Source organism: Leptopilina boulardi, unplaced genomic scaffold (assembly GCF_019393585.1).
Source record: "Leptopilina boulardi isolate dan_hultmark-lab unplaced genomic scaffold, ZJU_Lbou_2.1 LbouV2_244, whole genome shotgun sequence".
In the NCBI taxonomy this organism is placed as follows: Eukaryota; Metazoa; Arthropoda; class Insecta; order Hymenoptera; family Figitidae; genus Leptopilina; species Leptopilina boulardi.
In genome coordinates, this window is record NW_026137801.1 from 344988 (window position 1) to 363268 (window position 18281).

At 27.5% G+C, this 18281-nt stretch overlaps 2 protein-coding genes and 1 pseudogene across 2 annotated transcripts; 1 reads left to right on the forward strand and 2 right to left on the reverse strand.

Annotated features, from left to right (window-relative positions):
* Positions 1-12745: 12745 nt before the first annotated feature.
* On the forward strand, positions 12746-13633 carry LOC127280405 (uncharacterized). Its single transcript, XM_051303364.1, has one exon. It carries the CDS (start codon positions 12746-12748, stop codon positions 13631-13633), a length of 888 nt encoding a protein of 295 aa, XP_051159321.1.
* A 763-nt stretch (positions 13634-14396) lies between these two features.
* On the reverse strand, positions 14397-14983 carry LOC127280406 (putative nuclease HARBI1; annotated as a pseudogene).
* A 105-nt stretch (positions 14984-15088) lies between these two features.
* Positions 15089-15950, reverse strand: LOC127280407 (putative nuclease HARBI1). Its single transcript, XM_051303365.1, is given in 3 exon segments — positions 15089-15262; positions 15303-15533; positions 15711-15950. Coding segments are annotated over 3 exon segments (645 nt in total).
* Between the last annotated feature and the right edge of the window lie 2331 nt (positions 15951-18281).

An 18281-nucleotide genomic window follows, 5' to 3' on the forward strand; every position in this document is an offset into this window, starting at 1 on the left:
TAATTTTAGTGTATTTAAGTATATCGTAATTAGTCAATGCTCTTTTTGGCAATTTTACGATTTTTTGGGCTTTTTTTTTTTTAAACCACATGCTAATCCTAATCCTTGTTTATAAGGCTTAAGATAGAGACCTTTTCCTAGAGCTATTGATTCCATGGTTCTGTTATGGCGTTGACTTTCTACTAGTTGATTTTTAGCTTCTCTTGCCTCATTAACTGCTTTTGCTATTCCAGCAGCTCCACCAGATAGTGCCCCTATTGCACTGAGGCTAGCAAAGAGTAGTATAAGAAATGGTAAAAAACCACCAACTTTTTTCGGTATAGGCAAAATTCGAGGTTGTTTCACTTTGCATTTTCCACCCGCTACTTTCACAGCTAAACGTGCACCTTTTAAAGCTGACTTTATAGCAGAAGATGTATCATGGCTTGGTGCAATAAATTTTTTTGATGCTAAAACAATATTTTTTAATGGAAATGTAGACTTTTTATTCTTTTTCTTTTTAATTTTCGATTTAAGACCCATTCCCAATTTAGTTTTCATTTTCATAGCGTTAGTAATTGCCCAAGCTGCTGCCTTTTCACCAAGTTTAGCGTCACCAGCATGTACACGATTCCAGGCTTTTTCTGCGAGTTTTTTATCTGCAACGTGTCTACTTTCAAGGCTATTATTTTGAGAATATGCAATATCGTGTTCCTTACAAGCTTGATCAAGAATATTAATGCCAGGATCACCGCGTGCCAATCGTTTTGTTAATTTTGTACCAGGTCCACAGTATTGATAACCAGGAATATGTAATTCAATAGGTAACTTGTTGATAATTTTATTTAAGAGACCTTTACCACGTTTGATAGAGTTTTTAGAACTGTTTGCTTTTTTCTTTACAAGCATTCTTTTATATTTCTACAACGAGTATCTTTTTAAGACTGATTTCAAAATGTATAAAAGCAATGTATTTATACTTTCTAGCTCAGTTTACTCTGAATATTTAACCTTTCTGAATTGCATAGGATATATTGAATTAAGTTTTAAGAGAATAATTTACATTTTTCACTAAAAAAAATTAATATATAGACTGATATACTAAAAATAATAACAGTTTTGTATTTATACTCTTCCACCTCAGATAATATCAAAAGATGGAGTTCAAAGAACAATCAACAAAATTACCTGTGTTAGATTTTGATAAAGTAACACAACAAGAGTCTAAGACAAAACGTCATGGAAATCTGTTACCCAATACGGTAAGAGCAATTTTTTGTGGTCCATCGAACTGTGGAAAAACAAATGCTTTACTTGCTCTACTTTTACATTCAAATGGACTACGCTTTGAAAATATCTACATTTTCTCCAAATCATTAAATCAACCAAAATATAAATTTTTGGAAAAAACTCTTGAATTAGTGGAAGGAATTGAATATTTTCCATTTCATGAACATGAAGAGGTTATTCAACCAAACGAAGCAAAACCAAATTCTACAATTGTCTTTGATGATATAGCCTGTGATAAACAAGATAGGATTCGAGAATTTTTCTCAATGGGTCGTCATAGACTTATTGATTGTTTTTATTTATGTCAAACGTATACACGGATTCCAAAGCATTTAATTCGAGATAATGTGAATTTTTTGATAATTTTTAGACAGGATGATTTAAACCTTAAACACATATATGATGATCATGTCAATACAGATATGATATATACAAAATTTAAGGAATTATGTTCCTCATGTTGGAATAGTGACAAATATGGTTTCATTGTCCTTGACAAAGATAGTGATCTTAATAATGGTAGATACAGAAAGGGTTTTGACTGTTTTATAAAAGTTTCTGAAGCTTAAAGTGATTTGCACCCAGCCTCTAAGATTAGTTATAGCTTAAACTTGGTTCAATTAAGATGTCATCTTCAAGAACTGAACAAATTCAAAAACAAAAAGATATTGCGCTGCATTTGGCAAAAGCCAGTGACGCAATTCGACGAAAACATAAATTGTTAATGTTAAATAAAGAAAACTTTGCAGAAAAATTAGAAGATACTTTTAAACCTATTACTAATCCTCTGGAAAAGCTAGTTAGTGATTTTAAAGTACTTAAAAAAGATGATATTAATAATAAAGATGAAAATGTTAAAACTGAAAAGGTGGAAAAATTTGAGAGTTATGGTGATAAAAATAATATTGATGATTACAATGGTGGTGGTGATAATAATGATGATAATAATGATGATAATAATGATGATGATGATGATGATGATGATTATGATGATGATGATGATGATGATAATGATGATGATGATGATGATTCATTGTTGTATGAGGACAATGGATCACATTCTTCTTCTTCACGATCGTTAGATAAGGACACAAAAATGTATCTTGAGATGTTAAATAAAAACAGTAGAGAAATCGATAATATATGTGGTGTAAGAAAATCAGGTAAAAACAAATTAAAGATTGGTAATTCTCCGATAAGTTTTAATGAAAACTATATAAATGTGGCTAATTCAACATTTCCTAGCAGTAAAGGATTACTTGAACTCCTTTTCAAAAAAACTCCAGATGAGTCTTCGATCTATGCTAAAGATTTGGGAAATTTCAAAAAAATACTTCTCTTGACAAACGCACATAAAAAAAACTATAAAGCTGATAGTGACATTCGTGAGAGTAAATCCTTCAAATTTAAGCGATTTATAGACAAATTATCTTCACCTACTAAAAAAAGAAATGGTAAAAAAAATAAGATTTCTTCTCGTGGGGGTGCCTTACCTGAGTTTATGATTGCTAAACAAACAAATAAAATGGACTATATATATTGGGATGATCCAAATGAACTAGTGGACAGACTAGGTTTACTGTTAGCATCTCAGTCAGCAGGAAATCCAAGCCACACAAACGAAATTTTATCAATCATTGAAGAACTACGAGAAGCAAACATTATTTATTAATTTTGATTAATATAAAAACAAATCAGTTGAATAATGTCTCTCGACGTATTTGGACGTTCTTTTAAAAAAATTGAAAATTCTATTCGTGGGCCTCCTGGAGTTGGCTTTAAATATACAACAGAAGGAAATTTCAATGTTGAAAATAAAAAGTTGTGTAATGTTGCAGAAGCTTTAAGTGAAGGTGATGCAACTAACTTCAGTCTTGTGAAAAAAATTGTGAGCACTGAAGTCAATGAAATTTATAAGATATTAGGATCTATGAGATCTGATATACTTAACAATAATATAAAAATAATAAGACTAGAAGATTCTGTAAATAAATATATGCATAATCTAAAAATAAGTATCGAAAGAAATATAGAGTGGTTAACACTTAATAAAGAGTTCCTTACTCAGTTGGATAAACGATTAAGTGCACTTGAATAAAATAAGAAAAGTTTGATTTTAAAATATGAATGAAGAGAAGCAAGCTCTAATTAGAGAATTGCATAAACCTGTTAGAAGAAATTATGCTAGGCGAAAGTTTGATATACGAGCAATCGATGACACTTGGCAAGCCGACCTGGTGGATATGTTAACATATGCAAAGAAAAATAAAAACTACAAATATATATTAACGGTCATTGACAATTTTTCAAAATACGCCTGGGCTGTTCCTGTAAAGAATAAAACTGGTGAAGACATTTCAGCTGCAATGAAGACAGTGCTGGACCAAGGCAGGGTGCCGAAAAACCTACACGTGGATCAAGGAAAAGAATTCTATAATATTAATTTCAAAAATCTCATGAGAGAATATAAAATAAATATGTATTCCACATTTAGTAATCTTAAAGCTTCGATTTGTGAACGTTTTAATCGTACCTTGAAAAATAAAATGTGGATGCAATTTAGTTCGCAAGGCAATTACAAATGGTTAGGTATTTTGCAAGATTTACTTTTCTCGTACAATAACACTAAGCACCAAACCATAAAAATAAAACCAAAAGATGTAAACAAAAATAATGAAAAGAGAATTTTGTTTAACGTTTATAAAACATTTGTTGTAAAATCTTCGAAAAAGAAACCGAAATTTAGAAAAGGAGATGAAGTTAGAATAAGTAAACTAAAACATATGTTTGAGAAAGGTTACACACCTAACTGGACAACAGAAATTTTCACAATTGATCGGGTAAACAATACTAAACCAGTAACATACTTGCTCAGAGATTATCAAAATAGACCTATAGCTGGTAATTTTTATGAAGAAGAAATTGCTATAGTTAAAAATCCAGATATTTATTTAATTGAAAAAATATTAAAAAAACATCGTCATAGAATGTATGTTAAATGGTTAGGATTTGATAATTCTCATAATAGTTGGATAAATGAGGATATGTAAAACTTTCTTATTGAAATAAATTGAAGAATTTCTAAAATATATTTATTGTTCAAAAATTATTCTCCTCTAATATAAATATTAAGATATTACATCATCTTTTTTTTCTATTTATATCTAATTAGTATCATCATTTTAACATATGGTATATTTCTGTAGTGTACATTATTTTCTTATAATTTAAACATTAATATAAATACAATAGTAATATATAATTATAAAAATACATTTTAAATATATATTTTACCATAACTGACATGAATATATTAAATGTTTATAATTAATTAATTCCTTTCTTCATTGGATCAATCATCATCATCTACTTCTTTTTTAAATATATATTTTACCATAACTGACATGAATACATTAAATGTTTATAATTAATTAATTCCTTTCTTCATTGGATCAATCATCATCATCATCATCATCATCTATTTCTTCTTCTTGAAATAATCAATTAATTTTAAGGATTCACTAGAATTGTTTTTTTCATTTTTAAATTCACTTTGTAAAAGGTTCTGGACAGAATTTTCTGAAACATATATAACAAATATATATTAAGTAAATTATATTTAAAAAATTAGGAACATAATGAGAAAACTGCAGAAATACTTACTTTCTAATTTTCATGTGATATTTTGCTTGTGAATTTTTGAATGTAAGTTAAAACTTCATTACAAATTGCCTTGGAATGAAAAGTAATAATTTCACAAAAAAGCTTTTCTATATTTACAGGATTTTCACATTCATTATTTAATAATACATTTCCCAATATTTTAAAATTATTTTTCCGAACAAATTTTTCCAAAGCCGTCAGGTGGTGTAATTCAAATCGTTGATATACAATTTCTTCAATTGTTTTAATAATATTCAATTTAATTTGTTGTAAAGGCAAAAATTTTATTTCCCTTGCACTTTCTTTCACACAGCGATTGAGTTGCTTCAAAGTATTATAAGTTTCAAATTTCAGGGAAAATGCTAATTCTCCTTCAACTGAATTTTTAATTAATACAAAGCGATTATTTAAATAACTGACAAAATTCAGATGAAATGTATCACAGTTGATTTCACGAGGTTCAGATTTATTAGAAAAAAATTCTTCCATTTCTAAATAAAACGTGTTGAAAAATTTCCATTCTAGTATTGAGAATGAGACTGATGTTTGAGGATGGCTGCTTAATAACTTTATTTTTATAGATAAATTGCTCTTTAATTCGGCACCAATAATTACTTGTTTTGTATATGATGAATTTAAGTTATATGTGGTTGAAAGAAGTAATTGATTAAGAGGAAGATATGCCATTTTTTATTCTGCTTTAGATACAAATTCAAAGTAATTGTATTTTCCACCCAAAAATTTTAATTGTAATTCTCCTTTCTCCGCAGCTTGTTGTAAATGAGTAAATGATTCCGTATCACTTTCAAGAACCTTTACCATCCTTTGTGGTAGAAAGACAACATATTCACTATCAATTTCAGCCACAATTTTTAAACCAAATTTTGTTGTTGTTTGTTTAATATCTGTAATATTATAATATTCATTAAGGATCAATTCACTCAATTTTTTGATTGGTAAAAAACTAGCAGCTCTGTTTAACTTCTTTAATTTTCCTTCCATTTTCCTTAAAATTTTCAACCACAATATAAATTATTTAAAATGGTATTTTTTTACACTGACAACTATTATGTTTAACGCAAACACTCAGTCACAACTTCTCAATACAAATCAACTACCCGAGACTTTATGGAAACTGGAGAGTTAATTCTCACATTTTATACTTCTTTAATTCATTCTCTATCTTTTTTTAGATAATACATTTTTTCCTTTTCTAATTATTATATATATATATATATTTATTCCAAGGGAATGATTCAGACATTAAAAACATATGTTCATTCATCTCTACGTTTATACATAATATAATATAATATGCTGACATGTCTCATATTACACTCCAGATGATTCCTCTCTGAATTGTATGAAACTATTTTTATCATCCATGCAAAAAAACCACTCATAACATTAACAGGTGATGTTTCCTTATTCTGATAATAATAACTGTATAATTATTATTCTATTAAATAATTAAACAATTTATTTAAATATTAAGAAAACAAAATTTAGTTGAAAAATATTTTCTACTTACCGTATAATCGGACATAACAATACAATGTAGTAATAAGAAATTTTTCCTCACTCTTTTATAGTCATACATTTTTCTGATGTGAAAATAAATTAAAATTCATGCAAAAATTACATCTTGAGAGTTAATAATACTAATAATAATAATAATTGTAATAATTAATAATAATAATTGTAATAATTAATAATAATTATTAATAAATAATAATTGATAATAATAATAAGTATTATATGTCTTCTAATTTTATTGTGCTGACATATCTCATATTACACTACAGATGATTCCTCTCTGAAATGTATGTAACTATTTTTATCATCCAAGCAAAAAACCACTCATAACATTAACAGGTGATGTTTTCTTATTCTGATAATATCTGTATAATTATTATTCTATTAAATAATTAAACAATTTATTTAAATATTAAGAAAACCAAATTTATTTGAAAAATATTTTATACTTACCGTATGATCAGGAGATATAGTGAAACTCTGTATGTCAACTTGTACTTCATAAATATACTTATTCGTTTCTCAATTTTGAAAAAAATTTACAAATTTTGGGAGACAAGTTTTTGGGGAATTTTCAGGAAAAATTTTTTTTCTTTGTATCTCTTTAGAAGTTTCTCGATTAGAATGGATTAGAACCATTTTTTATTTCAAATGTCGGTAAATGTCGGTGCAGGAATCTGTATCTAGAACCGGCACTGTATATCTACTGATTTAAGTTGTCGATTTAAAAAAAACACACATTTCATGCTCTATACATTTTTTATCAAAAGTGATTGGTTTTACAGAAAAATCCAAAAAAAACAGTCAAAAACACCATAAAATTATGGTTTTTTGTGATTATCTTTCAAAATATCCTTCATTTAAAAAAAGGTTTAGATGTAACTTACAGATCTTATTAAAATACATATTTTATGTACTATAGGGTCAGAATTTCCCAAACGGATGACCTAAAACCAAAATTTTTTTTTTTGACCAAAAATATTTTTTCTTTATTCTTTATATGGTCAAAATGAATCTCTGAAATTTGTAGAGTAAAAAAAAAAATTTGGCAAAGTTACAAACAATTGAATTTTTTAGCAGTCTTAAAGGAAAAATTTTTTTCTCGATTTCCAGTTGACCGATTTAAAAATCAAAAAAAGGGTTTTTTTCATCTTGAATTCTGTGATTGAAAGGCATACCAGCATAACTGACATTTTTATCAAATTTGAGATGACACCAGATTTTATAACATTTAGTAATGCTTTTCAAAGTTTTATAAATAAAAAATCATTTAAGTAAATTAATATTTTAGTATAAAAATATTATTTATTTTATATATTATAATAAAATGTTTATTAAAAAAATTTCGTATGCAAAATTTGTTTATTTGTAATTAAATTTTCATTGTTTAATTGATACTTACTAGATTTTAGTTGCATTTTGGGGTTATTTTTCTGTTTTAAAAATTCAAAAGTACTTGAAATATTACTTTCAATAACAAAATAATAAAATTCAAAAATAATGTAATATAGTTTCTTTCGCTCCAATAAATTAAAAATGGAATTAAAAACTAAAGAGTAAAATTAATTAGAAAAAATATTAAATATGTAAAATTACTGAAAATAAAACCTAACTAATTTCATAACCTTCCTGGCGAATTTGATTTACCTAAATTCGACCCAGCTGGGGCGAATCTAAGTCGAATTTAGGTAATTATCAAAAAAAGCTTTAAATTGATGAAAATTTATAAAAATTAGTATTGTGAGGTTCAATGAACATTTATAGAGTTAATTTTTGTAAGAATTTTAATTATTAACGTGATAAATAAGAAATAATCACTTGATATGTGCAAGTGGTAACTGTAGATTTTAACTCGTTGTCAGTTTTCATAATATTTTCAAGAAATTAGTGTAAAATGTGTGAAAAAATAATTTATATTTAATAGAAATTGCAAATTTTATTAAATTATTTCGCTGGGTTAGTGGAAAAAAAGGACACGTCGGATTTTCGTTGAAATAGAGGACACGTCGCGTTTGAGTTGAAGAAAAGGACACGTCGAATTTTATATTTTTTTAAGAAAATTTAAGTTGGTAACACTTTTAAATTCGTCAAATTTATAACTTCACATCATTGATTTCCGATTATCAATTTCTCTACGAAAGGAAATAATAACATTGTAAATATTATGACTGTAATGATTAATGTTTGCTTAATATTGAAGTGGTACATTTCAAAATAATTATGTCAAACAATTTGTGTAATTAAAAATTAAAATATGGAGCGTAAGTTTTTAAACAATGTTTTGAAACTCAACCTTTGAATATTTGGAGTAATTCTTTGTAAATTTTTTCTCAGTCTTCGGAAGTGATAATTTAGATTTGCCACCAATGATAGCACCAATTATACCTACAAGAATAGAAAATATTGACAATTTGCAAACTGAACTTTTAAATGCAAATGATTTTTATAAAATTCGTATTTTATCAGATAAAGATAGTACAAAAGTGCCTAGTAAGTTTTCAATAAGTCTTTAATACATAACTAAATGTTCAGTAAAAATTTGCCAAATTATTATTAATTATTAAATTAAATGTTAACATTGAATTTCATTTATTACAAGTCAATTTTTTATTATTTTGTAGCATATACAGAATCAGGTACGGTGTTTTGCGAACAAATCAAGAATAACTCATTCGATGTATCTGCGAATGTTAATTATACTCATGCTATTCCTTATCCTAACCACGAAAATCATAAAAATGGATACACTTTAAACAATTCTCATGATTTAGCTGGTAAAAATAATCTGATAATTTTAACATGTGTTAAAAACTGACAATTATTAAATTTATTTCTAACATTACATTTTATTCATTCATTACAAGTCAATGTTTAATTTACAGAATCAGATACCATATTTCGTGAACGAATAGAAAATACTGTTTTCGATGTAACTAAAAATGTTAATTATACCGATAACTGCTCCAATGTTACTCTTTTTACTAACTCCGAAAATAATGCAAATTAATTCAATTTAGAAAATTCGAGTGAACCTCCTGGTAATAATACTCTAAACACTTTGCCATTTGGTAAAAAATTGTTAATTATTAAATTTATTTTTAATATTGATTTTCATTCACCGCAAATAAGAGTTTTATTTGTAGCTTTATTAACAGAATCAGACACGGTATCCCATGAGCAAACAGAAAATACTACGATCGATGCAACTGAGAATTTTAATTATACTTACAACTTCTCTGATTTTACTCTTTCTCCTAATCACGAAAGTCATGAAGATGAAATTAGTTTAGACAATTCGTTTGAATCATCTGGTAAGAATATGGAACTTAATAATACTGTATTTTCTATTTTAAAAAATCTGCCATCTTTGTATACATTTTTCTCCATTTCTTTATTAAAAAAAAATTTATTATTTTTAAACAAATTATCATTTGTTAAAATTTTTTTTCATGAAATGTTTTACATTTATCGCAGAATTTCTTAATGTTTAAATTTCATTTGATTTCGTTTATTAATCTTTATTTTATTTAAATAATTTTGTACTACTCACAAAGTTTTAAAATTGTATATATTTTATTGTTGAATATAATATAAATATTTGAGAAGTAATATAATTATAAAACTATAAACTATCTTTGATTTTGCCGATGAATCAGAGAAAACATGGAAGAACATAAAAATTTCACAAGGGTGTGAAATTCAGTTTCTTTCGAATGGGATTATTCATTTTAGCTATGATTATAATAGAGATGTTCAAACAACCAATATGCCGAAGAATAACAACGAATTATTTCTTTATTGTTCAGAAACTTTAAATTAAAAAAATTTAGTTACTTTATATATGACGATGCTTAGAAATATAGAAAATAATAATAAAAATTGTTCTTTCATTTTATGATGTAAATATTTGTCTTTTATATTTAAGTTTTATTTCCTACAATCAAAATATATTTTATCAATTTACACATAAACGACCCGAAAAATTTTTAAAGTTATAAATTTTTTGCTGCATATACATCTTTCATCTTTTAATAAGGATAATTATAATTTTAATTTTTGTATTAAACAAAAATATTAATTAAGATAGAATTACAAGGTTAAATTTTCAATATTATAATTAAATTTTTAACCATTCTAACCAATATAATTTGTTTCAGTAAAGTGATAAATAAATAAATATTTAAATGTCAACCTCAAAAAAAGTGTTACCAACTTAAATTTTCTTAAAAAAATATAAAATTCGACGTGTCCTTTTCTTCAACTCAAACGCGACGTGTCCTCTTTTTCAACGAAAATCCGACGTGTCCTTTTTTCCCACTAACCCAGCGATTTTAGGTAGAATTTAGGTAATTCAAATCCGCCAGGGAATTGCATTCTGATATCGTTTTTTCAATTACATGCACTCTGCATTGTATTGAGCTGTTGTACCAAAATCAAAATCAATGTTTTTAAAAAAATTTTTTGCCCACTCAAAGAAACTTTTAGGTGTCGTTATCTGATTTTCAACATGACGTTGGAGGCTAGCTTTTTTCGCATAACATTTAATCGTCCCATTTAAACCGTCAGAAGGCCCTTTCTCATGTGAAGTGACAAAGAAATGCCATTTAACTGTAATGCCAAACATTTTTTCGTAATTAGCAACAGTAATGAAATTATATTTATTTTTGTATTGAGAACCAGCTCCGTCTGAAAAAATATCAGTTTTTTAACATTTTGCTCCCCATAAATATTTCTCAGATACGACAACATTTTTTTGTTAAATAAATTGACGGCTATCGAATCATGTGTATTACACTCCGAAACAACAACGAAATTGTGATGTTTTAGCTTATTATCATCACTTCGGTAATATATTACATAGCGGATAAATTGTAACTTGGCTATTATTCCAGTGATGCGCCTGAATTGCATCCTGTACGATGTAATTATAATTTTCAGAAAAATCTAGAGTTACAATAAATATTACGTGTCCAATCGAGTCTTTTAAACTGTTTAAGTGATTCGCTTGTGCCGTGGCAATAAAATCATGCTTTGAAAGAGACTTTAAATCATCGTCCATCGCCTCGAGGAAGTCCTTAATCGCTAATGTTTCAATTGTTAATTTAGCCCTAGAATTTTATATTATTTAATTAATTTACGTGAATCATTATTTTAATAAAAATATTTTTTTATGATTGATAAAAAATGAGAAATTTAGTTGAATATTTTTTCATAAATAATTTTTTTAATTAATTGAAATTCGTAATTCAAAGAAACAGTTACATTTATAATTAAATTCTTTAATTTTATTCCAATATATTGGACTCATGAAATGATGTACGAATCGATTCGAGGAATGGATCAGGGGTCCTATTCTCGAAATCAATCGAATATTGTTCGTATGCGAGCAAATTCGGTGGGTAAGTTTCGTGCACGAAGCAAGAACCGTATTCTCGAGGACCTTTCGAAACTTCTTTCGACGACCGTTCGTAGACGAATAGGTTGTACAGTGTTGCCGTCGTTTATTTCTAGTGAATTTCCAGTGTCATTTTTTTGAACCAATGAAATTACTTCGACATGATATGACTATGGCAACACATGTGCTTGATGAACGCTGTTTTTTGTGCTTTGTTTTGTGTACATAGGTAAGTTTAATAATTTAATACAAATGAAAGTAAGGAATTATTTCTTTAAAATCAATGATGAAAGTGTAAGTGATAAAATTATTTATCACTCTATTCATTTAAAATACAACAACAATAAATTAGCTCATAATTCTATTATTTCAATATAACTCCAAAATTACTTAACCAATAATCTGTTATTTTTAACAGAAATGTTGCAGTAAAATTTTACTTAACAATTTTCTTAAAAATATGAAATTGAGAACATAACCTTCAGTTTGTTTTTTATTTGTTTATGTTGTAAAAGAATCATTACAATAATTTTTTAAGTGTACAAATGTATTATTATTTTTCTGAATGATATTTCTTGTGACTATAATTATTTATTTTGACAGGAAAGGACATTTTCCGGTTAAAGAAAGTGTTATGAGAAAATGTTTTGAAAGCTGATCGGCAACTTAATCCTATAACGTGAATTACAACTGCTGTGTATTCTGCCGTAAAATCACACAAGTAAGTAAATAATAAGCAATGAAGTTTAATAATTGTTATAATATAAGGAAATCTTTACTTTATTATTTTAAATTACTTTTTCTTTTCAACATTGCATACAGAAATGTTTTTTTATTTTTACACACTTCATTGCTTTTTTCGTATAATAGGTGTTTATCACTATGGCGGATGCAGAAAAGAGAAAAAGATGTGGAAACATATCGCAAGAACAAAAAGATGTACTAATCTCATTTGTAGCTTCAAATGAAAAGTTAAGAAACAAAAAATTCGATGCATCTTTCACTTATCAGCACTCTCAAAATCTGTGGAAAGATATTACGAAAGAATTAAATGCGATACCGAATGGCTCTCCGAAAACTTGGGACAAATGGCGAAAAAGTTGGCAAGATTTAAGATGTAATGTGAAGTCAAAAGTTGCTAAAGAGAAAAAACATGCTACTGGTACGGGGGGTGGTAATAAACTGCAGCTATTAAACAATAGCGACACAGCTGTCTTAAATTTATTGTCACAAGTTACGGTCGAAGGAGATCCACAAGTCGAGGAGGGAGATGTTTCTTTTTCATTCGGACACAGCGTTGAGTATTTGGAAGATGATGCAGATTTTGATGAAAGTTTAGGGCCGACCATTCAAAATCAAGCAATAATTAGAAATGATTCGAATGAACTGGCGGTAGTAGAACCTCCTACAGTAGGAAATGCCCGTCTTTCAGCAACTAACTCAGTTGGTTCGCGAGAAACTCCTCCGAAAAGTTCAACTAGCAATCGAACACGCATTTACAAGAAAGATGAAAGATTTGCCGAAACAAAAAATTTCACATCAAAAATAGCAAATACCGGGGAACAAGATTTAAATTTAAGAAGCGATTATTACACAGCAAAGTTGAAGTTATTAGAACGACAAGTCGCTGCGTATGAGACAATTGCAAATATTTGCTCAAATGCCTTCGTAATATTAGAGAAATTTGCTACTGCATGGCTGCCTTCTAATATGGAAGTACAACACGATGACGAAGACTTAATATTTGAGGACATTGAGGGCTTCGATTAGTAAGTTATGAATTATTTATAGGTAGGTAAAATTCCAAATATATATCATCAAATTTTGGTGTGCGTTAATTGAATAGAATTTCATTAAACTAAAAAAGTATGTTGAGTATATTATAGTTTCATTTATGACATACTTTGAACCAAATAGAAATTATAATACATATTATATCTTAATATTAACATTAAACCAAATACTTCATATTGTTTTGTATTGTTTTGTTATAAAGATTACTCTAATTCTAAAAAATGTTAGTATACTTGATATTGATGTAGGATATGTGCCTCAGAAGTGTTAATTAGTAAAATAATTTTTTTTAAATATTAATTACAATGAAAGTTTACGTTGAAGTACATGTGATATGTGATTGAAAATGTATGTTGCCGAAATTTGTAAAGAACATAACATTTACAACAAGAAAACGAGCTGTGAATTCGTTACGATTGTTTCAAAACGTGATGTGTATTCGTTAAGTTGTTTAAGTTATATTAGTTAAAAAGACTACATTATTATAAATTAAAGTTTGCCTTTTAAGAAGGTATTAAATAAGAAACTTGGAAATCTAACTACAATTATGTACAACATATATTTATGTTATTAATTACAATTAAATTATAATCAAATTTTTGTGCTTTTAACAAATGACTATATTTTGTTGATATGACTTCAGAAATTTATAATAAAAAATAATGAGCTGTATATTGTAACCTAGTTTATTACACAAGTTGTCACCTATTTTTTTTTTTATAAACTTAATGTAAAAATATTAATTAAAGTGACGTTCAATCAACCTTCTTCGAAAAGCACGACCTCTTGCAAGGTCAATATTTGTGTGTAATCGTCTGGCATCGGCGTATATTGCTCTCAATTCGTGATCTGTTGGAGGATACATTCCCAAATCTCCAATTTCTACATCTTCACCTTCTAAAGGTGGTATGTTATGATGAATGCACATGTTGTGAAGTACTGTACAGGTATTAATAATTCTTGAAGCCACGGTTGGAGAGTAATGCAGTACTCTATGTTTCAATAAACATCGAAATCGAGTTTTTAACACTCCGTTACATTGTTCTATAATAGAGCGGGTAGTTTTAAATCTATTGTTAAATCTACTTTCAGGAGTATTTGGTTCAACATGGTTGATTGGCGTCAAAAACCAAGGTCTTAATGAGTAACCAGAATCACCTAATGGAATGGAAAAGAAATATAATTTATGTTACATAAAATATTATACGAAACACATACCTATTACAAAGTAAGTATGCCCCTGTTCATGCAACTGCTGCAAAAGTGGTAAAACATTGCTATTTTGCCATATAAAAGAGTCATGGGTACTTCCTGGATATCGGGCATTTACGTGCAATATTCTCATGTTGCTATCGCAGATCTAAATTAACAAAAATTATTATTAGATAATATAAGTTATGTAAATATTTCGTAATTATAATTATGTTCAATTCATTTTACCAATTGAGTATTGATCGAATGGTAATTTTTCCTGTTGACGTAATCATTTTCGGGATATAGAGCATTAGCAATATTTGGTGGATAAATAGCCACGTGTGTTCCATCCACACATCCCACAATTCCTGGGAACCCGTATTTTTCATAAAACCTGAAACATAAAAATTACTCCAAATTTTATATACATTTTTTTTTTGCAAAATGTCACTCGAAATTTTTTATTATTCTTATAACAATCTTACCCTCCTCGAACAGTGTTTAATTCATCGAAATTTCGCGGAAAGTGAATCCATTCCTGGAAAATATCTCTTGTATTGAAAAATTGCGTAACATCGTTTATGCATCTGCTGACAGAGGGTTGAGAAATATTTGAAAAAATGCTTTTCCCTATATCCATTTGATAACTGCCCGAAGCAAAGAACCGCAATGCTGTTAAAACCTATTTAAAATTGTAAAATCCCAAAATTTTTGCTTTATATTCATATCTTATATTATGGAAAAGTATTACTTCATTAATTACTGGATTACTAATTTATATACAGATTATGCAATTGTAATAAACATACAATTTTTTACAATCAACATTGACTTATAATGAAAGGTCCTTTAATATTACTTTTGTAGAAACATCAATTGCTGAAACTCTTCTTTGTGGTACAAAATTTTCCATTCCATCAATTATATTGTCCACCATTTCTTTATTAAGACGATAAATTTGAACAAATTGATGATCGGGTAATTCAAAAGGATCCAATGGACGACGAAATTCTTGTCGTGCGAATTCTGCATCTCGTTCAACATCCCTAAGAAAATCCGCAACAAGAACATTGGCAAATGGCCGTATTCCTAAATTCATCCTGTATGATATAAGAAATATTTATTAATAGCATCATCATTACTATTAATATTATTAATATTACTATTATTATTATTATTCTCATTGTTATTATTAATTATTATTATTATTACTATTATTATTATTATTAATATTATTATTATAATAACTATTATTATAATTATTATTACTGTTATTATTATTGAAAATCTGTAATTAATTTCACATACAATACGCATAAACCAAAGAAAAATTAATAAATGTAAATATCATTTCATTTATTGATAAAGATAATTAATGAAAAATTTATTTCAAATTTTTAATTTTAATAACTTTTTAATTATTACTTCACATTCCTTTTACCTTTATTTAAGTTTTTTGTGGTTATGTAGGTTTAAATTTTTTTTTATCTACTATCGGATCAAATATAAACGTCCACGTCAAACTTACCTTATATTTAGAAATTAAATGAAATTTAACTTATAATTATTTACACTTCTTACACTTATAACAATTCGAAACTTTGAATCACTTATAATAAGTGTACGTAATATTATTAAAGAATACTACTGCGCATGAGCAGTACCAAACTTCGAACACGAAACTGTTGCTTCGAGTGGTTAAGACCACTCGTTGCATTTCAATCGAATCGTTTCGTCTACGAACGGCTAGTGAACAGTTCGAGAATACAGTTTTCGACAAAGTCCTTCGAAAGTCTTCGATTCGTGCACGGAACTAATTTCGAGAATAGCACCCCAGGTCCGGGCCAGTTCTGACAGTTCGAAAAATAACAAGCTGGCGTTGGGTTTTCGCAAACCATTTCTTGCAATGTATAAACGCGCCATTGAAGCCATTCTTCGAGAAACATTCAATTCTTTTTGAATTTTTCGAATGCTATAATCAATAGGCAAGGTAGTTAATAGCATAATTTTTACTCTTCTATAAAGGGCCTGCGATAGAGCAAATCGCATATCGTCATTTTGTTTCAACTCAACGTCTATTTTTGCTAGTCCCACATCAGAAATTTTTAATTCACCTCTTTTATATTTCACTGGTTTTCCCTCTTCATTTTGAGAAAGATTATTTGGTAACCTTTTTAATTCCTTATATGTCGGTTGATATAGAGGTTCACATGATTCATTTTCAGTATCCGAATTTTCATCAGAAGTAGTTTTGATTTTTTCAGGCGCAGGAACGTTGGGTACTTGTATTGGTTTCGCAGGATTATTTCTCATAACTAATAGTCTACATGAATCGCATACATATTTTCCAATCAAATTAGAGAAAACTGCACTCCAATGTTCGGTTACTTGTTTCAGAGCTTTGTATATGCAAGAATGTTTTTTTCCCGCAAGGATTACAACACTTATTAATAGGCACCATTTTTATGAAATAACTGTTAAATTATTTTTAACAATTTTAAATTACATGCATGTCACGATTTACTTAAAATTCTGATAAATTTTTTAGCGACTAAAACTATAAAAGACATTTACGTGTAAGTATAAAACTCGACATTCATTTGTTTTCTATTTAAAACAAAAGAACATCTATCACCATTGCACCTATGCAAAAGCGAAAGTAAATTAAAAAATATGTTAATAATATTGTTTTTAATTCCAGAAAAACTAAACATTATAAATAAATAATAAATGTTTTTTTACTTTTGAGCCAAGTGGCTAAAATAACAATGTGTCGAATATGTACTGCCTTAAAAAGTTTTATTTAATGTAAAATATACATATTATATAAATTCAATCAAAAATATCAAGAAAATAAATTATTAATAAATAATTATCAAGTTCACTTTTTTATTTATTGTGTCTGTTGACTATAGTTTACCATTGAAATCTGTACAAACATGTAGCGTAAAACTAGTGCGCACAGGTGTGATAGGTCCATGCTTGCGCGACCCAAGTATATCATTGTACCGCTCTGCATAGCGACAGTTTTTAATTGACAACTTTTTTTCTAATTGAGTGTTATTTTTTTCTAAACGGTTTTATGTTCAGAAATAATTGAGGAATACAACACAATTTTTATTTTTTCGTTAGGACATGAAGAACACAATATTTTATTAACATTTTATAAACAAACAATATAAAAAAATATTTAAAAATAAAAATTTTTCAAAACAAAAATTATTTTTGAAAACTACAATTCAAGAGGAAAAAAACCCTTTTTTGATTTTTAAATCGGTCAACTGGAAATCGAGAAAAAAATTTTTTCATTTAAGACTGCTAAAAAATTTAATTGTTTATAACTTTGCCAAAAACTTTTTTTTACTCTAAAAATTTCAGAGATTCTGTTTGACCATATAAAGAATAAAGAAAAAATATTTTTGGTCAAAAA

Coding starts and splice junctions, on each gene's coding strand:
- LOC127280405 (XM_051303364.1), top strand. CDS start 12,746: ATGGCGGATGCAGAAAAGAGAAAAAGATGTGGAAACATATCGCAAGAA.